This window comes from Ambystoma mexicanum, chromosome 7p (assembly GCF_040938575.1).
Source record: "Ambystoma mexicanum isolate Mex_15411 chromosome 7p, UKY_AmexF1_1, whole genome shotgun sequence".
In the NCBI taxonomy this organism is placed as follows: domain Eukaryota; kingdom Metazoa; phylum Chordata; class Amphibia; order Caudata; family Ambystomatidae; genus Ambystoma; species Ambystoma mexicanum.
Window position 1 is genome coordinate 966593790 of NC_090939.1, and position 24590 is coordinate 966618379.

Genomic DNA, 24590 nt, shown 5'->3' on the forward strand with positions numbered 1-24590 from the left:
ATAAACATACAAGTATAATAAATACATTTGAAAACAATATTGTAATATACTCAATATTACATCAATGTTCAAATAAAACCATAATTATTATTACAAAATCAATGAGTGTCTCTATTATTATTAGATATATTGTTCGAAAATGATTCTCACAAATGACTATTCAAAACTATTGTTATTAGTACAAATGTATCCTCAACTATTGTATTCGATCCTTTTGTTTTCGATCCTTTGACTGGACAGCGTCAAGGAGCGCTTCTGATATATACAAATCGGACACTGGATAAAAACGCAGAGATTCGTAAAGCTGGGATTCACTCACCAACCGCTCTTGAGCTCACATTGAAAGGCGTACCAAAGACGAAGATGTCAAGGTTATACCAATTGCTCACTAAAATAACTCCTGCTTGGAAAGAAGACCTGAATAGGCCCATATCCGAGGAGTCGTGGGGGAAGGATCTGGTATAGGGCCAATCAGCCCTCTAGATGCATTTCCAATAAGGAATAGCCAACAATTTATTTTACTGATGGTACATGTTTCCAACCCGAATATGTAGGATGAACAGAACATTTTCACATCAGTATTGGAGGAATTGTTGGGGGAAATACAGATATGATGCATAGGTGATGGTCTTATCAAAAATAATAAAAATATTCTTGAAGGAGGTACTGCCCCAAATTAAGAAAGTCACAGGAGTATTGCTGCCCTTCCACCCATTAGTGGTTATATAAGGAGATGATGCAGATGGACTATATCATTTTAAGGGTGCTATCTCTAATTTAATTACACACGTACTAGTCGCTGCAAGAATAACTCTGACTAGATGTTGGAAAACTCCAGAAGAGCCTCTTTTCAACTTATGCTGGTATAAAGTATGGGCGAGTGTGTCAGTTTAAAAGGTTACAGCTATCCTCCAAAGCCGTTTCTCTAGATATCTTCAAGATATGGGCTCTGGTGTAACATTTGTTCATTCATTTTCCACTTTGTGTTATAAAACTGGCTCTGTTAAGACACTTTCCACTAACTTAGGTGTGCACTAGCTGGATTCTTGGAATTTGAGCACAACATCTGAGCCCTTATAGCAGGAAGGATAGCTCAGGGTAAACGCGCTTATCTTGGAAGTAAGACGGTGCGGCGCAACACAAGTTCGATCCCAGGGTCCGCACTTAAAAAACTCTGGGTATTAAGCACGTTATAAATAACCAATTATTTTTGTACAATTTTATGTTTTGATAATGAAAATTTGTAAAGGTTTTTTCAAACCAATATACAATAAAAATAAATAAATAACCAATTATAATGAATTAAAGTGTAGTAGTTGAACACTCAGAACAGCATCATGTTACGGTTTTGATGGGAAAATATTGTGTTGATACATACGATACAGGGTCACTGGAACATGTGATCAACTAATGCCAGGGCAAAATAACTGGTTCATTTTTGAAGAACTTGGAAAATGTTGTATGCTATAGATATTGAGGTACCCAAATCCAATTCATGAACTAATCTTTTCGTATTTTGTACAAACCTTTTTTCATGTCGTCCATTGAAAATGATAGTTATTTAAAAAAGGCAGACCCAATAGTGGCTTATTAGTCATGATAGCTTTTACACAAGGAGATATGGGTGAAGTGGAAGGGCATATAAGGTCTATAAGCAAGAGCTGAGTAGTACTCTTTACTATCTGTATCTTAGATAACAGATCATCCAGTCTGGGCAGCAGTCCAAGCTATGGGTGGGTACAGACAGGCTTGGCTTTGGCACCACCCTGTTCCCTTGCCTGCACACCCAATACATGGATGAGCAGATACACATAATGGAAGACTAAGTCAGGTAACTCCGCCACATAAACACGAATTGTCCAATCAGTAAGACATGTGTCACAATGACCTGTCAGCCAGTTTTAAATGGGGTGGAATCCCTTAAAGAAAACAAAATAAAAGTATACTTAAAAAAAGCAAATTGTGTACAGGAGACCAGGCACTCTGTGGCCAATGGGTTGCACAAGGAAATTAAATGTAAAGAATAAAAGTGATCAGGCGCCAACAGTGCAGTACAAGGAACTTAAAATATGAAGGACAATAACAATTCAGAATAATATAAGCAAATAAAGTCCATAATTCAGCACGGGATGCCTGCTGTGCACAGAGGGGATTGTCCTCTGGAAGTGTAGATGTGCTTATATTTCACATTTTGCTCAGTTCATTCTTAAAGAGGAGCATCCGTTTCATTTTTAGATGAACCGTTAGAATCTGTAGGTGTTTATCTTACTACCATCTTGACAACCACAGTTAAGGCCTTCAAAACTTATTTTCTCTGCCAGATGTTCTTCTCATCTGCCACGGTCTACTATGGTGGTCCAGGATCACCAAACATAATTACTTCTGTACTACATTTACTCTAAATATACTGCTGCTCTAAATCCGTTCACCAGTACCATCCAACAAATAAATAAGAGGACCCTGTATTTCTACTGTTGGTTTATTTTAAGGACATAGTGGACAGCTCTTACTTTATCATAATGTGTCACACTAATCAACAGTGCTCCCCTTAGAACTTGCCCAGCCCCTTTGGCCCCCTCGCTCAGCGCGTCTCCCTCTTTTCACACTCTCCCTACCCCATCCCTTGCCCTCAACTGCCACCTACCCCTGCACTTCTTGATAATACACTTGCACGATCCGAATGTCACAAGGCCTAGTAAGAAGACCGTTATTATTGTTTCTCTTCTGCTCCACCACCCTTATTTGTCTTGTGGCGCCTGAAAACAATTTCTGGTTTATAGGCGCCATACAAATGCTCAATAATGAACACAAACAAAACAGAAATAGTTCAGCATGGCTTGCCACTCTGCTACAATACCAACCGAAGCCACTGATGGGTTTGAGTATTATTTTAAATGTATTTAGAAGTCTCAGTCCTGCTCACTGTTGGTGTTATGCCTTTTTCAGAACAGTCTCTATAATCTGCTCACAAAACCACACCAACAATTTGGTGCATCTCAATGAACACATGGTTTATTCCTCAATATGGTAGCTAAGAAATAAAGGGTCTGTCACTGCAAACATAGTACCTCCATTATTTGTTGGTGCAAAAGTGTGACACTTGGATTGTGGAAGACACGTGCATATAGTGCCAGCATGGGTATATTATTTGGTTGCCAACCCAACATACTGTAAACGGATAACATTTCTTTGTTACTTTTGACCACTTCTTCAACAAGTATGGTAAAACAAAATGTAATTGGTTAAACTTACTTTGACACTTCTTCATTTAAAAACAGTATGTGTTTCTGCATTCTACTTAGCCGAATTTCATAGCGTACATGTATAGCTTTTGGGTTATAGTTTCTTGTGCAGAATCCTCTCCAGCAAGCTTGAAGTTTGGTGGCTGCTTTCTTCCTTTGTGAAAGCCAGTCACTATTCTCATTCATTGAAGGAGGCAACTCACAATTGTCTTTGAGACAAAGAATTTCAGTCAACGTTTCCTCTTCATTTGCAGTCACATTCCTTTGCATCTCTCCAATAGGTAGTACTGTGCATGGGGAACACACTTTAATTATATGAGTACAATTATTGGATAAAATAGATGGCTTTTTAGAAGGCAAACCCTCCTCTTTGTTTCCCTTTTCTGTTCCTGTAACTCGTTTTGCATTATTTGTTGTTTCCATATCAGAATCAAGTCTTTTTAGAGAGTTCATCAAAGTAGTGGCAGGTTGCTGTACATACTTAATTCCGGATATCGACTTTTCCACGATGGGAGAAACTGGGGTTAACCTTTTCACAACTGGCATAAAAGTAGACTCAGGGGAAAGAAGGCTGCGGTTCAGTTTATCTTCATCTGTTTGGATATCTTCCAGAAATAGATCATTGTGATGCAATTTACCACTGTAGTCCCCACTAGGAATTAAATTCCTCGCATCGCTAGAACAATCTTCACTCAAGCTTGCTCCAAAACGCAAATTAACAATCGATTCTAGGAGGAAAAAACATCTCTCTTCATTAATCAAAAACATTGCCTTTTTTTTTTTAACATCAACGTGGCTACGTTCCACCTTAATCTCGAAGGAGGCTTAGTAAATTATATAGTAGGGTTGACGGATTAATAACTACTACCACAAGAATCTCCATTATAAAGTGCACAGAAAGAGAATATGCATTTTAATTCATAGAAAAAAATCAAGATTTCATTATTTAAGCAAAATACTTACATTTTTTCATTCCTAATATGTCACATTTCAAAACAGTCGAAAAGCTTAGCACAATGCTTGTGTTAGTGAAGAACATCACATGATTGTGGAAAGAATACAAACACATTAATTGAATATAAATAGCACGCACATTGGTTATTTTCAACCAAATCCTTTCAGAGACAGATGAGCAATCTACATATTTTTAAGGTATGTTGAAAATATCCCATCATCAGGGAATTCTGACCCTTGACCCACGATTGAAAAAGTATTGCATAGTACTGTGTACTATATAACACAGTTGATTACAGTTCAGAACTGACATTTCAACACGCGTGTTGTTGCAACTACTTTGGGGCTATCCATTTACCTCTATTCACTGCTAAATAAAACGTTGGTTACAGGATGTCTTGGTGCTTGGTTAGGATCCCATGCTGGTATTACGTTAATGAAAGAAAACCCATTGAAATTCTTTGGAAAAATCTTCAGTTGAAGGTAAGTTAGGAGTACAGCTTCGATTAAATGACTTAACATAACTTACCATCACTGATGAACCCGCATGGCATCAGCGCAGGCATCATGGACGACACATGACATTACATATGACCTCAATGCCAGCACAAATTACATTGCATAAGATATCAAGAGGAATAAGCATTACTATTAATAAGAAACTCAAAGTGACAAGTGATAAAGAAGGACACTTTGCTCTGACCAACCTATGGCTAGGCAACTGCAATGTAAGTCTGGCTAATTCTTAGGGCCTCATTACACGGTAGGCGGTGAACCATGGCGCTATTAGCGCCATGGTTCATGTCGTGGAAAGGGGAATTACCGCCCTATTCCTAGGTTGGCGGGGCGGTAATTCTCCCTTCCACCATTGCCCTTCCCCATTTTTGCCCCATAGGGCATAATGGAAATGGGGAAGGTGCTAATTACGGTACCGCAAATTTGCGGTGCCGTAATTAGCACCGAGGTCCCTTTGCGGGTTGGTTTTTAACGCCTGCAAAAAGCAGGCGTTAAAGTACCAACCTGCAAAGGGACCTCGTAATAAGGCGGTAAGGGTTAACGGTCACCGGTACCATTACCGGTGACCGTTAACCCTTACGGCCTTCCGTGTAATGAGGCCCTTAGCTATCTAATGTGCACCCTGCCTCATCCCAAACTAACCTGGAACATAAATTACTTGAATCAGGTTAGAGGGGGGAATAGATAATTTCATTGTAGATGGGGATTTCAAAATGTGCTCGGATAACACGCTTGATAGAAACAGAGGTGCTGCAGCGCTGAAACATCTCACGCAAACCTCTGGCCTGAAGGACCTATGTTGTTTAGTGTTACAGAGTCAAGAGGGAACATAGACCCCCTCCTCACCAAGGGTAGGCAGCCTACTACGGTGTGTCCCAGAACAATCTGCTCCAGAGGTAAGGGGAGGCAGTTCAGGGTGCAGTCTCTGATCCCCCAGGGTACCTTTCTTGCTACTGCTGGTACCACTGTCAATCACACAATGTCTCCCAGCTTCTTTTCTGGCCAGAGTTCTCTCGTGCACTTTACAGAACTGCAAGATCCAGAATCCAAGAAAGCAGCAATTAACCACACCGTGCTGATGGGGAAAGATGCAGACCAAGAAGCTCCCGGTTACATCAACCTCTAGCTTTCGGACACAAATCGTAGTCTCCCAAGACAGATTGGAGGCAAGATGCTCAGTGAAGGCCAACCTGCCTGGACCGCTAAAACTGCACGAATACCCTCAACCTCAAATGGATCAGGGGAAAGGGGGCTTTGAAACTGTGCACCAGGATAACCCGCCCTGGCGGAAAGTCTAGGACAAGACTGGCTTGAATGATCAGATGTAGCAAGGAACCAATGGGACACAGGATTAATCCGAGAACTAGGAGGTCACAGGTATAAAAGGTCTGCATTCACAAGACAGAGTGAAAGATGTTCCACTGAGGTCAGGAGGTGTTGTGGTGGACCGAGAGACCAATGCGAAGGCAGAAGGTGGAGCTGAGTGCAGAGTGGTCTCTGGAGGTGTTGGATACGAGTGCATGTAAGTTATTGCATGTGTGAGAGTGGTACCAAGTGTGAAAGGTTACAGTTGTTTGAGTGTATTCTAGTGTGAGTGATAGAGACAGGAGTAGTAAAGAGTATGGGGTGAAGATAGTGAAAGGGTGAGGGTGGTAAAGGTAGAGAGAGACTGTAAAAGAGTGACAGGGAGAGGAGACAGGGCAGAGGAGGAGAGAGGGTATAGACAGGCGGGAGTAAACGGAGGGTGGGGGGTGTAGAGAAAGAAGGGAGGGGTGTCAGAAGACCAATGAGACAGGAAGTGAGAGGTTTGATACTGGAGGTAGCAGCGGGAGGCAGGGGAGTGTATAGAGAGGAGTGTGAGAAGACTGGAGGGAGAGGAGAAGAGAGCAAGAGAAAGACAGAAGGGAGTAGGGAAGATTGTAGATCCAAAGTAGTGACAGGATAGGTAGAGGGAGGATTTTGAACGACCAGAGGTGTGGAAAGAGCAAGTGTGAGGAGAAGGGCAGAGAATAGAAGGGAGAGAGGGACAAAATCAGAGGAAGAGCGGGATAAAGAAAGTATGTGAGGGGACAGACACCATCCTGAACATCATTGACCACATTGTAGGGGACCAGGAAATTAAAGAGTCCTTAGAAAGTCCCAGAGAGAGCAATATAGACAGGTCCTCAGTCTTCAGGTCCTCACCACCAGTTTAGAAAAATTTAGCCAGGAGAGGATACTGATCGCTAGATTAATTGCACCACAGGGGAAAAGGGAAGTCTGGAATAGCGTGGGTGAAGCTTACAGAGGTTTGAGGGATCAGTCAAGGACACTGTTTAGTTTGACCAAGCTGCAGTCTGCCAGACGTAACAAAAACCTGAGAAACAAAATAAAAACCCTTCAATCTGTGACGCTGGCTAAACCCTCATATAGAGACCGTACTTTCTATTCGGCATCACACAAAATACACCGAAGAACTGACTTCTTTCTAGCTACAGCATTCTGTTTATCACAATGGTTGAGTGCACATCGGGCTCCAGCCACCCGATAGGTTATGCACCTCTGGAACTAGTCTTACTTAATGTCAGGCAAAAAGAATACTCTGGGCATTAAAGGCTTTAAATAGGTGAAAGTGGGCACTAAAGGCTGAATCAACATGCGCAGCACTGAGTCTTTATCTCTATGGTTTGTTTTAGGTTTTGATATTTGGATTAGCAGCAAGTACATTGGAAACCGAGGTGTTGCCCACACTTTGTATTAGCATGAAATGGCTGGACCCCGTAATGCTTGCGCTGATAATATGGAAGATGATGTTTTTCTAGTTTTTCATGTACAGGATTTGGCAGCAGAGGTGGAAGCAGTCTGCTGCAGTCCGCGGCATCCCAGGCTGCAGAGCGTGGAAGGGAGAATGGAGGAAGATGGGAGGCGTCTCCGGAGCCAGCAACCTTGACGAGAGGTTCTTGGTATGAAGCTGAGGAGCCCTTTGAAAACTCCTTTCTGAACTAAGAGGCTCATATCAGCACCGGCGTCTATAAGAATTTCAACGAATTCAGGTACGAGAACTCAGGATTATGCTAAATCTAATACGTTGCAGACCCTACCCTGCAATACACAATCAAATGCACAATCAAATGCAATAACCACCCCCCCAACCCCCATTGGTGATACGAACTTTGAAAATTCCCCTCCGAGCTCCCGCAAAAAACCCTGCCACCATAATACAGACTTACCAGCTTCGGGTGGGGGCTGTGGGACCGGCTTGACGGAAAGCAGGAGAGTAGGGAGGGCCGCGAATGGGGGCCCGTTGTTCGCCCCGGGGGGAGTGAAACAAATGGTGGAGTTGCAGGTGGATGGTCTGAACCTGAATCTGTCGTATTGCGAGGACGGAAGTTCGTTGGAGGCACAGCCTGCGCTGGCCGAAACGCAGGTACAGAACGAGGATGAAGATCATCGCAAAGTTTTGAAACCGGCGCGACAGTGGTGGACCGGTCCGGTTTACCAACAATGTGGGAGCCAGAGGTTATGCTTACGCCACCCCCCTCCCCCCTGCAAGGAAACGTGTCGGTGAGGGGGAGCATCAGAGCCCGGACCTGGAGCAAGATGCATTTAGAGCTGGAGAGTCTGTCCTCTAAAACAGGGAGTTCAAGGGGGGAACTGGGGGCTGTGAAACCTCAACGCTTGAGATGAAACAATCACTGCCACACTGAGTGTTACAACGTGTGCACCGAAAATACACCAGTTTAACATAGAAGTCCATCCAGTAATGAACGGGCCGGACCTGAGGAGACCAACGGACATCTTGAGTCCAATTAACAACCCGAGCCCAACGAATGAAGCATTTCCGTAGGCAAACACCATTTGGAGGACTCGAAAGAAGTGGCTGGGGAATCCAGAAAAATTGAATGATTCCCCGGAAAAAAGGGACAACCTAAACGACACTATGGAAACATGTGACCGGTCTCAGGACTACCTGAATTCAACAGAATTAACAGAAGTCTCTATATTAGAAGCGACACTGAATGTTGTCAAAAGGGGAACTGTAACAGATCAGAAAATGACAGCAAGGCCTGGTCAAAAACCTGATAAGAGTAAACCAGGACCTAAACCACAAGGTGCACATAAACCCTGCTATAAGGCTAACTGTAAAAAAGTTTGTAAAAACCAAGAAAAAAAGAACACTACGGAAAATAATTCCATTAAGATCAGCGACAACAGTACCTGTGGGGTCAGTGCCCTGTTTTTTTCAAAAACACTAATTTCCTGAACAGCTCTTCCTCAGACGAACTGTCGGGCGCTGAGATATTGGAAGGAGCCTCAATTCCTAGGAATCAGGTAAATCAAGCACATCACAGGTCTGTCTGGTCGAGCACAAGAGTTAATATGCGCAGTGTTACAAATATAAATAAGTTGCATCACCTTAAGGATCTAGGTCTAAATGATCGAGAGGGCAACTCTGGGACTGGTGAAGCAAATACTCAATCACTTAAAGCGAACTCCACGTGCCCATCGACTCAGAGTGAAATCAAAGAGCCCACACCCCAAGTAAAATCATATAAGGATAACCGGGAAAGTATGAGTTGCAACAAGGAAACCGGACAAGACATTGATTTGACCACTGGTACCAGAGCCTATGGATTAACCAACATAAAGGAAACAGCCCCATGTGGTACAGAGCTCCCTATCTCCTCAGAGATGTGTGAAGCAACATCTCCTTGGATGGCAACAAGGAACCCTGAAGAGTTGGAAGAGCCTGTGAGTGTGGAACTATCAACCAATGTAAAGAAGAGTTCAAAGCAACCAGCGAGCAACTTTAAGACCTTCTCTGCTCGCTCACCACCGCAAAATAGAAGATTGTTGACATAGCTCTTGCAAAACGGCAAATAAAAAGGCCATACAAAAACAGACCTCTTTGCCATAATGTTGGCGGTAACTATAGCCCTGGCACCTTTCTGAAAATTGTATGAATCTATAAACGGCATGCTGAAGGACCATACAACGCTGGCAGCAATGTTACATACAAAAATGATATATCTAGAAGGCTATGTCACAGCGTTGGAAACCAGGGGAGGAATGGACCCCTCTTCAACAAACTCCCATCAAACTACGAAAGTAGAAGTTAACCAACAAAAAGAACTAGCTACAGAATCATGTATACTGCTAAAAACGTCTGTAGCTTCTCAAACTGAAGAGGAGCCCAAGAAAATCTTTAGATTGAACGAAGTTTAAAAGTCGTATCGAAAATCAAAAATCTGGGCTGTATGTGGCAAGAAGATATTGGTAGTGAAGCACAGGTGGGAGCTAAGACCAAAGCAGTCTATTTTGTCTTGAGAATGCTACGTCAAGAACTCCCTTATATATCTAAAGAGGATCATGCATCTGTGGTAGGGGCACTAACTAGTGCCCAGCTTGACTATTGCAATGGTCAAATGTTGGGCATTCGCTCCAAACAGCTTCAGCGGCTCCAGAGAGCACAAAATTCGGCTGTTAGACTGATATTCAAGCTAAATAAATCTGCTCATGTGTCCCTATATCGTCGGGAGCTGCATTGGCTTTCAATTGCCGATCACATAAAATTTAAGACAGCCTGCATCATCTTTAAATGCATAAATGGCATTGCTCCTCTGTACTTAAGTGAGAGAATTCAGCCATATCACCCGATGAGACGACTACGCTCTAGTGACAGTCATCTCCTGATCATTCCTCACTCAGTTTACACATCTCAAGGTGGCAGAAGATTCTCTGTCTTTGGTCCCAGGTTATGGAATTCTCTAGCACAACAACTCAGGACAATGAGCTCTCTCTTGCAATTTTGCAGAGCACTGAAAACTTTTCTGTTTAGGTAGATGGCCCTTTGTATTCTGGGGCCACTGTTCTGATCTATATCATCTGCCTTTGTTGATGTCATCTGCGCCAATATAGAATTAAGTTTATTTGGTGCGCGTTACAGATACAAAAATAAGAAAAAGAAAAGATCTTAATCTTCAACCACAATCTTCACCCACAAAGATCTCCTGATAACAGGGATGAAACAGAGGTAAGCTCAACTAAAATGAATTCAACAAAGTCAACATTGAGTTCAAACCACGCAAAATAAATTCCAAACACTTTACAAAGATCGGTTGGACCTCCGCAACGATTAGCAGTAAGAAAAGCGTTTAACGGCTGCATGGTTTTGAGTTTCAATGATGCCGCTCCTAGCTTAGACAATATACAGCGGGGGCATTTAGAAGAGAAACAGAGAGGGACAAAAGAAAGATCACACCCCTTGCCATCCACCTCAAAGCAGGAGAGAAATACTATGGATAAAGAACTGGCAACCTACCCACTTTTTGTGCAAGGAAAGGAGAATAATCGACCCGAAGGGAGAAGAGTAATAACTGCAGAGGGCGTGACTGACAGGCAATGAGACAAAGGGTCTTGAACTGAGCCTACCACTGCACCCCAGAAATCGGGTAGTGGTGTTCTCAGGTGAAAAGACGAATCCTCAAGTGAAGGAAGGAACAAGTTACTTACCTGTAACTGTTGTTCTCCAGCATGGGTCTGGCATGGATTCACATGCTCATGAATATTCCCCGTCGTCAGGCCGGGAATCCTCGGTAAAGAAAGAATCAGTATCAGTTTCGTTTCTGATCTGTCTTTCTTAGTAGTAACCAATCACTGATCTATGGGTCATACTGCCCCCAGCCAATGACTGCCCTCTACCTAAGCCCCTCCCCTGGCAGCCATCCTCAGATTTGGTAGCACGTAAAGTGGCAGTATGATCAAGTGAAGAGCCGCAGAGGGGAAGGAGGGAGGGTCCGCATGTGAATCCATGCCAGACCAATGCTGGAGAACAACAGTTACAGGTAAGTAACTTGTTCCTTCTCCAGCATGGGGTCTGGCATGGATTCACATGCTCATGAATATAAGAATGCATAGCAGTATACACATGCACAACCACGGGAGGTGGCAACAGGCTCAACATTAAGCAATACAACAACTCAACATTAAGCATCTCTTACCTACTCACCAGGCTCACCTTAAGCGAACAGGTTGCTCAGCACTGCTTGACCGACCCTGGACTCCTCCCTGGAATCCCGATCGACGCAGTAGAATCTTGTGAAGGTGTGCGTCGACCTCCACGTAGCAGCCCTGTAGATGTCCAGCAGGGGCACACCAGACAGGAACGCCGTGGTAGCAGCGATCGCTCTGGTCGAATGGGCTCTCGGGCGCCCGGGCAGCGGTCGGTTTGCCAACCGGTGACAGTGCATGATGCAGCCGGAGAGCCATCTGGAAATGGAAGCCTTCGAGAGAGCCTTCCCCTGATTCACAGGTCCAAAGTTCACAAACAGCTGTGATGTCTGTCGAAAACTCTTCGTGCGGTCCACGTAAAACTTCAGCGCTCTAGCCACATCCAGCGAGTGCAATGTCCTCTTGGCCGGAGACGAAGGCGACGGGAAGAAAACTGGCAACACCAAGGGCTCGTTGAGGTGGAAGTCCGATGGCACGTTGGGCATAAAGGAGGGGTGCGTCCTCAGCACCACTCTTGTGTCGTGAAAAGTTAAGTATGGAGGCTTACAAGATAGGGCCTGGATCTCTCCCACTCGTCGTGCGGAGGTGATGGCCATAAGAAATGCTGTCTTCCATGACAGGAACTTCAACGGCGCCGAATGCATTGGCTCGAATGGGGCACCCATGAGCCTGGTCAGCACCACGGTGAGCTCCCACGCTGGGGCAGTGGCCTTCACCGGCGGGAACGATCGGAATAGTCCCTTCATAAATTCCTTCACCAGGCGATGAGACCACAAGGACGCATGTCCTGTAGTTCTGGTGTATCGGGAAATGGCAGCAAGATGTATCTTGATGGAGGCGTGAGCCAGTCCAGCTTTGGCCAGCGACAGTAGGTACGGCAATACTTGAGGGGCCGTAATCCGCAGAGGGTTAATCTTCTGTGCACGGCACCAGACAGTGAACCTCTTCCACTTATGTCCATAGCATTTGAGAGTTGAGGACGCCCTGGCTTTTGCAAGAACCTCTCTGCAGTCAGCTGGGATATCATATCCTCCAAACTCTAGTGCTGCAGAAGCGAAGCCTGCAAGTTCAGCGACTCCGGGTCATGATGGAGAATGGCGCCTCCTTCTCTGGAGAGAAGATCTGCGTCCGACGCCAGCTTGATAGGTGGGGACGCTGACAAGTCCAGAAGGTCCGGGAACCAGATCTGTCTCGGCCACGCCGGTGCGACGAGGATCATCCTGCACCTGGACCTCTTGAGCTGGTTGATGAGACGGAGCAGCAATGGCAACGGAGGGAACGCGTACAGGAACAGGCCATCCCAAGGGAACGAGAAAGCATCGCCCATGCTCCTCGGTTGTGCGAACCTCTGGCACTTGGAGTTCGTCGCCGTCGCGAACAGGTCGATCTGGGGTTTGCCCCACCGTTGAAAGAGCCGATCCACCTGGTCCTGGCGTAGTTCCCACTCGTGGCACGAGCGCAGCTCCCTGCTGAGTGAGTTGGCGATGGTGTTTTTTATTCCTGCCAGGTGGAAGGGAACCAGAAACATCCCCTGGGCGACGGCCCAGTGCCACAGATCCTGGGCCTCCTTGGATAGGGCTGGGGATCTGGTGCCTCCCTGCTTCCGGATGTAGAACATCGTGGTGGTGTTGTCGGTGAAGATCCTCACCACTTTGTCCTTGAGGGACGGAAGGAACGATTTGAGCGCCCAGAACGTGGTTCGTAGCTCCAGGATGTTGATGTGAAGAGACCTCTCCTCCGGGAGCCAGAGTCCTCTTGTATGGAGCTCTCCAGGGAGGCGTCCGTCGTTACCGTCTCCTGATACGCCGGGGCCTGAAAATCCATGCCTGCCGCGAGGTGCGGGCAGCCCACCATAGAATCGCCCGATGGAACTCCTCGTCGAGCGGGATCCTGTCTTCGAAGCTGCCCGCCGCTTGAATCCAGCAGGCGTCGAGGAACTCTTGTAGCGGACGCATCCGAAGTCTGCAAAGTGGCACAAGGTAGATGCATGAGGACATCATCCCGAGGAGGGACTTGATTGACCTCACTCTGGCCACATCCGTGGCTAACAGGCGCTGCACCCTTCCGACGGAGATGCCAATCGCTTCACTGTATCGAGCTTCGCTCCCAGAAACAGTGCCACATGTGACGGGACCAGATGGGATTTGGGGTAGTTGGTGGCAAATCCCAGCTCCGTGAGCAGGCGGATGGTCCTCGTTGTGTGTTCGACGGCGAGTTCTCTTGACCTTGCATGGATTAGCCAGTCGTCCAGGTAGGGGTAGACGTGGATCCCTTGCAGGCGCAGCCGCGCCGCCACAGGTGCGAGGCACTTGGTGAACACCCTGGGTGCCGACTTTAATCCGAACGGCAGGGCTCTGAATTGGTAGTGACGCCCCTGGACTACGAATCTGAGGAACTTTCTGTGTCCTTTTAGAATGGGGATGTGGAAGAGGAATGCGAGGACACTTCCTTTGAAATTCCAGCGAGTGTCCACGGGCCAGGGTGTCCAGCACCCAACGGTCGGTGGAGATGGACTCCCACACGCTGACGAACTTCGTCAGCCGGCCTCGCACCGGGGTGCTTCGGTGGGGGCCCAACGCTACGGCCGGTTCATTCCTGCTTGGAAGAGGCTTTGCAGCCTTGGCCTCCTTGCCGTTGGCGGCAAGACCCTCCTTGCTTGCCGCGGCCTCTGTAGGCCTCCTGGGACGAGGAGCGGGCCGCCTGGCGGTAAGTAGAAGAGCCGCCGCTGGATCCCTTGGAGGCTCCCCTGTCTGCCTCCAGAGCTCCGAAAGGGCCGCCGTTGCTGAAGGACTCCTAGGGCTCGGGCTGTTTCCGTGTCTGCCTTGATGGCCTGGAGGGACTCATCCACCGTCTTTCCAAACAGGTTGTTGCCGTCGAACGGCATGTCCAACACTCTGGTCTGGACGTCCTGGCGAAAGTCCGTCGCCTTGAGCCATCCTCGTCATCGGAGGCAAACCCTGTTGCCCAGTTGGCGAAATCCGGTATCGGCAATGACCGTTGCCACTGTTATGGCGTGATACGATGCCACCTCTCCTTCCTGCAGAATCTCAATGGCCTCCGCCCTCTTGTCGTCCGGTAGGAAGTCTAGCAGAGGAGCTATCTTGAACCAAAGCTCCCTGTCGTAACGGGCCATAATCGCTAAGGCATTGGCTGCCTTAATCATCGTCGCCGCAGAAGAGATGACTCGTCGTCCCATGGAGTCCAACTTCTTGCCCTCGCTGTCCGGCGGGGAAGTGGAAGTTGAAGCCGCTGCACCGCTGCTTTCTTCTTGGCCGCTGCCGAGACGACAGAGTCCGGCGTGGGCTGGGCCCTGAGGCACAAGGGGGCAGCATCGGGCACCCGGTACTTCTTCTCGTACCTGTCCCTCTTTGCGGGTGTCGTGGAAGGGTTCTTGAGGATAGCCAGCTCCTCGTCCCAAATGTCGTCGAGCAACGGCACCGCGAGGACCGTCTTTCTCTTGGCCCCTCGTCGTTGGTAAAGAAAACCTTCCTTTTTCTGTTCCTCAGGGCAGAGCTGGAAGAGCTCGGATGCCCTGGCTATCATGGCGTGAAAAGAGCCAATTTCGTCGGGCGGAGAGGCCCGAGGGGGGGGGGTGATGACAGGATGTCCGTAGTGTCATCGCTGCCCTCGTCGTCCGTCCCCGTCGCTGTATCTGTTGCTGTATCCTCCCGAGGGTCCGGCGAGGGGGATGAGGGGTCCACAGGCCTCGCGGGCACAAAGAGCGGAGCGGGGTGGACTCTCCTCCGCTTGTACGGAGGGCTTCCCGACGGGCCTGGTTCTGGATCCTCCGTCGGGGTCCGTGGTAACCTTGTCCTTATCTCAGTACATAAGGATTGGATCACCAACAAAATGGCCGCCGAGCTATCCTGGGGCTCGGGTAATGGCTGAGACGGACGGGATGGCTGCTCCACTGGGAGGGGCTCAGGTAGAGGGCAGAAATTTGGCTGGGGGCAGTATGACCCAGAGGTCAGTGATTGGTTACTACTAAGAAAGACAGATCAGAAACGAAACGGATACTGATTTTTTCTTTACCGAGGATTCCCGGCTTGACGACGGGGAATATTCATGAGCATGTGAATCCATGCCAGCCCCCATGCTGGAGAACTGAAAATAGATTCAACTGACGCCCAGCAAATCTGAGGATTCAGAAACCAGTGTAGCTCTTATGGATCTATTGGAATACTCGGTGTAAACTTTGGAATCAGAACTTCAAATGCCATTAAACAATGTATAGGGTCCAGGAAAGAAAATCCCTCCTTATACAGTGGAAATGGCAGAGGAAAAATAAGCCGGGAATTTCATGACTCTAGTCGAGAGATGTGAAAAATTATCAAAGGACCAATGCTCAACTGAAACTAGAGAGAAGAGGAGGGTAAGGTTATTACCCCGAAAAAGTTACCTACCCAGTCAACTAAAAGCAAGGACTGAGCCAGGCCAAAACACAACAGCGAAACCAACAGGTCATCGAGAAGATCAAGGTTGTCTCGCCGGAGCGTCGGAGGATGACAAACTATTCGCCTCACAACTCCAATAGTAGGAACAAAGTATCTACCAAACAAAGATCTAGTCAAAGGTACGAAAAGGAGAAAGATCGACACATTTCTTACAGCCAAAAGCTGAACAGTGAACTCACTTTTGAACTGGAACGATTAGGAAGTAAAGTGGATGAGGTGATCCTTAATAGGAAGAGCATTATGACCCTGTTCCAGTGTACTCCCAACCTGCGACAGATCCGCACAGAAGATGTGAAAATTGTGGAATTCAGCACCACTGGAAGAAGGGATTGTGTCTACTTACACATACCCTCACTGATAATCAGTACCATGCTAAGTGCGGCATCAGAAAGTTTCCAAATGTTGGGATACAATCTAATCGAATGCCCAAGTGGAAGTGGGGCTGGAAGTGGCCATAAAAGTCATCAGTCGGCCTACAAAAAGAGATTGAATAATTATCAACAAGAGCAACGATGGAACACAAAGACAAATAAAAATCAAATGACAACATCAAGAGAATTAAGAAGGGATACAGATCATTTAACCTGTGTAAGTGGTAACACGGACACCAGTGAAAATTATGTTAAGGAAACCAGGTTAAGACCAGCAAGAACTGAGCGAAAGACGGAGAAAATATGGAAAAGGAGTGGAGGGCATTTAAGGACCCCCTGAATTTTGGACGAGTTCAAGGGGGCCCACTGCCAAAGCCAACAATAACTTTTGAACCAGAGGAAATCGATCCAGAAATTGAGGACCAGATAATGACCAAAGTGAAGAAGTTGAAAGAAATAACAAATGCAAATAGACCTGGATCTCACAAGCTTTAACAACTAGAAGATAGCCACTCAAAAGGCTCATCGGACCACGGGATGGAATTCCGGAGGGACCGGTTGTTAGGAAAGATTTCGTAATTGTGGGTAATTTTCCTTCCATGTGGCAACCCCTAAACTTTTTGCTGTTGTTTTCACCATGATCTAGACTTTGCCAGAGAAGTGCAGCCTTCTGCCGCACTCCTCTGGGCTTTCGCTCCATTCTTACGGGGAAACTGACATGCCCTTAAGACAGTCAGTACCGGGAAACGCTGTTTTCCGTAGTTTCTTTATCATGTTGCGGCTTTCGTGCAACATGACACAAGAGGGCACTGTAAGCTAAGTTACTGCTCTCTTGGGTCTCTAGCCTTCTACAGGCCTTAGATACTCTTTTTGGATTGTAACTGATCGGTGCAAGTGAATCACGGACGGGAATGGTGGCAGCGATCGTTTGTGTTTTGAGCTCCTTTTGGCGTTTTAAGCGCGTTTCTCGCGCTTAGCCCAAAATGGTGGCCTGGCTCCCAAAATGGCCAGACCACGAGGCTCCTTTGTCCTGTCCGCTGACTGTCTTGCTCCCCTCACCTTCCCCAGGTCGAGCCGACCCGGGGCCTTCCTTATTTGGGCATGTACTTTCCCGCGAAACACAGATGCTTCCGCGGGCTTCTACAGGCCTTGTGTGTGCCTCCAGGATGTGGGCTGGGATGTCTGGTCCCAATACACATCCTGGGTGACAGAGAGTCTAGGGTGGTGTGAATGCCTGGGACCACCGTGGTCCATGATAGGTCCACGTATGGTGTGAGTGTTGATGAACGGATCTCCCATTGGGTCCCCTCCGTTTTGGCGCGAAGGGAACCGTGGATAAGAGGGGGCTGGAAACGCCACTACCATGTCGATCTCCTGAGTTCTCACGAACGAAGGAATACAGGAGCCAAGTATCCTGCAACCACGAGGCTGAACCGAGGAATCGCTGGTGACCCGCTGAAGGACTGCTCCTCTGCACTGCTGTCGCCCTGTGAAACCCTTTTTACCTCTGAACGAACCAGAAGGCCTGTCCTGGTACTTCGACCCTTGGAATAGCGGGGACAGCTATTCTCGGCATCTTCACCATCTCCTGCACGTAAGCCTTCGTAAGTGTCTCTGGGCCATCCAGCAGACTGACCAGCCTACACAGGAGTCTTGCTCTGTAACCGCCGCCAGGTTGTGTTGTATTTCTAGTCCTTGTCACTCTCACACGATTCGTACACTTGGCGTTCCCAGGTCTGAAGTGAGTAGTGTACATTTGGCTGAGATACACACGGCCGCTCCGTTGCCCTGCTGTGGTAACAAACTGTGCGGGTTCACTTCGTTTGGGACATCTTTAACTCAACTCTGCTGCTGCTGAATCTACACGACGACGAGACGTCCCCTGCTCTCCTGAACCTGCCAGCACTGAAACTGACGCGGAGAAGCCTGGGTCTGCTTGCATCGGGGACCGGTGAGTAGCATAGCTAGGAACTGGTCGCCCTCCTGCAGGAGCCCATAGCTTTTCCCCGCTGTGTCAAAACAGCACGCCTTTCTGTACTCGCGCTCTGCTTCTGCCCACAGTGGAGGCTGCGCTTGAGTCGCGGAACTCTGTTCTTCATTTGTGCACTAAACTGAACTGCCTGATTCCCTCGAAGAGACTCCCCTTTTTGCCAGTTGGCACCAGCGTGTGCAAGTACTTTTGAGCACAAGGCTCCACTCTTCGTAGGGCTCGGACTTCCTTTTAGTTAGGTGCCTCTGAAGGCGGACTGGGTCTAAGCATTATTTCGCACTGCCTGTTTTCCTTCCCTTCTAGGTGGACTACACATTTCGTGCATCTAACGCTTTAGACTCATTTGTATTTGTATATATATTGTATTGGTTTGGTATGTGTTGGTTTACTAGAGTTGTATTGTGATTTCTCGCTACAGTCATTGTTTTAAAGGCCTTGGAATAAATGTGTATATATTTTTAATATAACACCTATTTGGAGTAGTTTGTAAGTGTCCTTGCTTTGTGTGCTCATTGCGGGCTTTCAGTCACCCTCACCCCTCTTGAGACCTAGTCTTGACCGCCGCAATCGCTACCCTGATTGGTCTGGCTTGTCCAGAGGTTACCCTGTTCCAAGTAATTAGGTTGGCCTTCTGAACTTCTGCGCCGCCAGGACAGAGTTCAGAAATCCATCTTAACACCGGTTATGGCCTCCTCGGAAAAACAAATAACTATGGGTTCCTGGAACACCAGAGGCTTTGGTCATCTTCTGGAGCCTAGTGATGTCAACTTGGGTGCTTTTGACATCCTGTCCCTCCAGGAGACGTGGTTAACCTAAAACCATACCTGGATGGCTTTGAAACCTATTTATCACTGGCGGCACAGGGCCCAAGAGGCCAACCGTCCTCTGGACTTTTGACAGCTATACGATCCGGGAGTGAATTTCAATATATAAGATCTATGACTACGAATATGTATTTTGAAGTGTCTCTCTTAAACTGGACACTAGCAAATCCGCAAAATAAAAGAGACTAAGGAGATGCTCTGATCCTGATAAATACATATTGGAATCTGTGGAATAACGACTCAGGAGCCCAGGGATGCTACAGAAATTATGATTTAATCTTCAAAGAAAGTCAACAAAAGAAATGTCCTTCTAAGCCCTTGACGGTTCCTTCACTGTTAAGGTTCCCTTCTTGTGAAGTAGAAAGTTGTTTTTCTTAGCTTTCTGCTACTCCTTGATGTCAGGATAGGCCCACCATTCATTCCTTCTCCTTGCGTCTTCTCTGACGTTCTGTAATGAGAACAACAGAGCGGGTTAGTTTGCTGGCTTTTGTTTTCTTTGCCTGACTCACTTCCCCACCAATCAGATCTGTCTCTGTCTGGCAGGCCTTCCATTGGTTGCCCTTGCCTTGTCCCACCTCCTTTAAAGACTGCCGTCCCTATCCATACTCTTAATTTTCCCCAGTAGTTTGGTGTGGCGTGTTCGAAGCCTGTCATGCCCAGATCTCCTCGGCTTTGTTGCAGTGCCCCATAAGGGAGATTCCTGGTCCCGGGTCTCTTCACTTCAGCGCGGCGTCCCACTACGTCTGTGGGGACGGGCTCACCGCACCGCCAGCACCGCCTCGCCACAAGGTCCCGCCTCAGTGATGAGATGCACTCGCCGCTCTTAATGATTCGCCCCTCCACAGCATCTCGCCCTGGTGACGGGATGCACGCATGGCCGTCTGCACAGACGTCTCCGCAAGGTAAGAGCAATTTGTTGTGGCGGTTCTGTTACTGTACGCCGTGACAGCTCTTCCTACTGTGTACAACGACCCCCTCCATGTCCAGCACATCCCCTCCATTGGTATGTGGTTTTTGGGTTCCCAGCTGTTTTAAGGTAACTCTGTCTTGCGACCCCCTTCCTGGTTCCCCTTACACGTCTCCAATTCACAGAATCCCTCAACCATTACAAATGATTAATTTCTAGAAATGGCCGAGAACATCTTAGAAGAAGTTAACGCAACCTGCCAACCAAAATTCATTATAATTTGTGGGGACTTGAATGCCAACTGCCCGACATTAAAAGAAACAAAGCAAAATCTTAAAAATGTTACACTAAATATGGTGCAAGGTCATTTGTGGTCGTCTCTGATGGCCTCCCGAGATTTATATAATCTGCAAACTCTAACAACTAAAAAGAGTGTCATAATTCCAACCTGGGAAAGAAACGGACAAAGTGCCAACCTGGACCATATATTTATATCAAGAGAAATGCTTCTGAAAATGAGCGAGGTCGAGACAATCTGAACAAATAAAAGTGATCATAATCCCTTGAGGGTTAGGTGGACCTCAATCCGCGAGTCCAGATTGAGAATGCTGACTGAGGTGGAGGCTTGTAACGAGGTACACGCCTCAGACTGACTGCGGAATCAGTTGTAGAGGTAACTGACACTTACAATATTTGCAGAAAGATTCAAGACAGAGGTTTGACAGGCTCCATTGAATACTAACCACTTCTAACTGTTTATCAAATAAAGAAAAAAAGGTGGAGCAACAGCAAACCAACAGCTCACCAACACAAATTTAACAAACAACTGGCGACAGAAATAAAAAAACTAAGAAAGATAAACCGGTTAGCGAAGATAACACCTTGATTGGGCAACTGCAGCTAAAAAGCTGTATAAGAACTGGCTGAGGTCTCAAAGGGTAACCTTATACCAAGCGGATGCTGCTGGAATGCTGAAAACAGTATGCAGCCGAAAATCCAGAGAATTTTGGACGTTAATTAAAACAACATCAAAAGACAGAAACAACGCTCTGGATAATATCGGAGAAAACGCTTGGATAGCTCACTTCACCTCCCTATTCCAAAAACCAGTGGACCACCTGATAATAACGCAGAATAAGAACAACGAGCCCTGGAGTGTTACCTGGGAAATGGAAGATATCAAGAAGAAATTACTAAGCCTGAACACCTGTAGGGCCCCTGGCCCTGATGGGATCACTAATGCGGAATTAAAAGAAGATCCACAAGAATGTGCTGCCTTTACTCATGGAGTGATCAAGAACTGTACGGAAACAAGAACGATTCCATCTTCATGGACAACATCAATAGTAGTGCTCATCTTTAAAAGTGGTCCAAGAGAACTAGCAAAAACTATCGCCCCATAGCGTTATTGGACGTTATTGGCAAGGTTTTCGGGTCCTTGATGCTTGATAGCTTGCAAACCTGGGCTAGAACATCTGGAAATGGAGACCCTTTTCAATCAGGGTTTGTGAAAGATGCGGGAACATCACCAAATATTCTTCTGTTGGGTACTCTAAAGGGAAAGATCCTAGAAGGCAGCCCCAAAATGTATATCGCTTTTGTTGACCTGGTCCAAGCATTCGACCAAGTCAACCGAGAAATTCTGTGGGAAAAATTAACAGCACGGAATTGCCCTGATAACATCTTGGAGCCAATCAAAGCCCTACATCAAAACACATCAATGAGGGTATGTTTGAACAAGGGAGGTAGGCAATCGAAAGAAATCGCAACAGCTAGAGGGGTTAACGAGGGTGCCCCTTAGCACCCAACCTGTTCAATTTGTACTTATGGGACATCAAAGTCTCAGAATCAAACACCAGATAGTTTCCTCCGACAGTAGGGAAGGTAAATGTTTGTCGCCTTCTCTACGCAGACGACCTAATTCTACTGGATTATACACCAATTGGATCGCAACACCAATTAAATGACCTGACTGATTATATCACGAAAAACAATTCGGAAATTAACAAAAGAAAAACCAAGGTTATGGTTTTGGAAAAACAAACAAATAAAAAGGAGACTTTCCGTTGGAGATTTGAAGGACAGGAAATTGAACATGTGCAAGAATTTAAATACTTGTAGGTGATTTTAAGCAACAGCAAGCGTGAAGTTCCTATGCAAACTAACAATGGAGAAAACCAAGAGACTTGCATCACAAGCCAGAGCGATTGACAGAAAGTATGGCCGCTTCACTATGATTCCGGTCATACAATTCTATAAAGGAAAGGTCGTTCAATCACTGATATACGGCTCAGATGCCTTGCCGGCGCTCCCAAATTAGTGCTGGCCTCGTCTGGAAGGCCGTTTCTGGCAAACAGTGTTAAAATTACCAACATCAACACTGGTGACATGGATACGCCATGAACTCTGTCTTCAATTGTTGCAATCCATGGTAAATAGGAACTCAGTGATGCTGTATAGAAACACAATCACCAGCAAACGTGCAAACGTACAAACGTCCTGGGTATTATCAACACAGAAATTGTGGAAAAAAGAAGAAACCTACTGACGAGTTGGGTACAAAGCAATAAGAAGATTCTAGAATAAATAAACAGTTCGGAAGAAGAACTTATACAAAATCCTCTGAAGACGAAACAAAAATGTATAGAGTTGGACTGGATAACGACTATTTCGCTGGCCTCTAGAAGCAAATTGTTAAGTCACCTGCCCCCAGCAACCAGGGGAATAAATGAACTCCAGAACTATATGAAGAAGTTTCCAAACAAAAATTTGAGAAACACTTTCCTACGGATACTGTATGGGAGGATGGGTCCAAGGGACGCCCCCTCCCCTGCAGCCCCCCCCCTTGTGGAGTCCATGGCTCGTCAGGGGTCCCCCCTGCCACCAGGGCCCAGGTGGTGGGTGAACCACTGGCTGAAACATTGACCAAACATGCTGTATTAAGCTAGGCCCTGGAAACCATTTTGAGAAATCAAAATGGCATGAGCCCTGTGCACGAAAATCTCTGGTCGAAAAGGGATACGCACAGTGCGCCGGCTCCGGAAGGCTGCCCGCCAACGGCGACCGGTATGCTCAGAAGTGCGCACTCAACAGAGAGAGGGTACGGGATCCCGGTTGAAAAATCCCCTTTGAGTACCGCTCGCCGGAGCCGGGGCTGACCGTTGAGCGTACGGCAACACTGCCTGGACGGACCTAGTTCGGAGACTCTCGGTTCAAGACGGGCACGTGAGTATTAAGTGCGAGCGACCATAAAGGGAGCGGGGGAGGAAAACAGGACAGGGAACGAGGTTGTTTGAAAAGGGACACTTTGGGATTACTAAAAACCACTCTAGGCTTTCTTTACTTTTTCTTTGCATATGACCATTAGGATCAAGAGGTGAAAAGAAATAAAGAGACGGGAACCTAGCTCGGCGAGGGGGTAGAAGGCGGCGCCGCATAGTGCTATCTTGACTAGTACTGGGAATATATGAAGAAGTGGAAAATGAAATAAAGGTGTCTGGTAAAGGAAGACACAGTGAATACATTAGTAACTGCTATTCTTTCTAGCCTTCTCTCTGGGTTTATGGGGAAAAAACAGGGTTAGTACCAAAAAAAAAAAGAAAAAAAAAGAAGATAACCTAAGTGAAAAGACGAGTTTATATCAAAACTACAAGACGAATTCATATCAGATTAAGAAAGAAAGGGACAGCTAGCAAGGGAGGAAAGGGATTACAAATCGAGCTGTGAATAGAGTGTTGCCTATTGGTGTGTACGCATCACATGTGTCAGAACATATTTGTCAAGATGAATGTGTAAAAGTGGTAAAAAGTGCATATCTATGGTGTGGTCATGGTAAGTGTGACCAGAAGAAATTTTACAGGGAAGAGCCCGATGCAGTAAAGTGACTGTTTTTTGAATAAATGTGCTGAAGATATTGGTGGTGTACAAAGGGGGGTTTGCTTTTGTATGTGCCCCCTAAATTATACGGAATAGAGGCTGTGCACGGCCATTCTTATATTGCCCAGGTGGCGGAAACACACACAGGTCCCCACACGCAGAGATACACAAATATATAGATATATCTGGTGATATATCCATATATATATATATATATATCGAGCAACCACAAACCATGGGGGCAGAGACACCATTGGCCCATATTTGTAAGAATCTGCCTGGGTACGCTGAGTGTATTAAGAAATATCACGATCAGTGGATTACAGAACTAAAGGGGGAAGGGTTACCCCAAATATGGCCAGAAGGGGGATCGTTTGACAAGAGTGTCCTAGATATGGTAGCTACATGCATTTGTTTAAAATCCAAGGGGAAGCAGTTACATAATAGGAGAGAAATATTAGATTTA

The 24590-nt window shown here is 46.5% G+C and overlaps 1 protein-coding gene across 3 annotated transcripts in view; it reads right to left on the reverse strand.

Annotated features, from left to right (window-relative positions):
- The window catches only part of CEP97 (centrosomal protein 97), a 1492335-nt gene that overhangs the window by 197615 nt on the left and 1270130 nt on the right, over positions 1-24590 (reverse strand). For all 3 annotated transcript variants that reach the window (XM_069637315.1, XM_069637314.1, XM_069637316.1), the window contains one exon: positions 3253-3970. In XM_069637315.1, coding sequence (XP_069493416.1) covers positions 3253-3970 — 718 coding nt within the window. The remainder of the gene's footprint in view (positions 1-3252; positions 3971-24590) is intronic.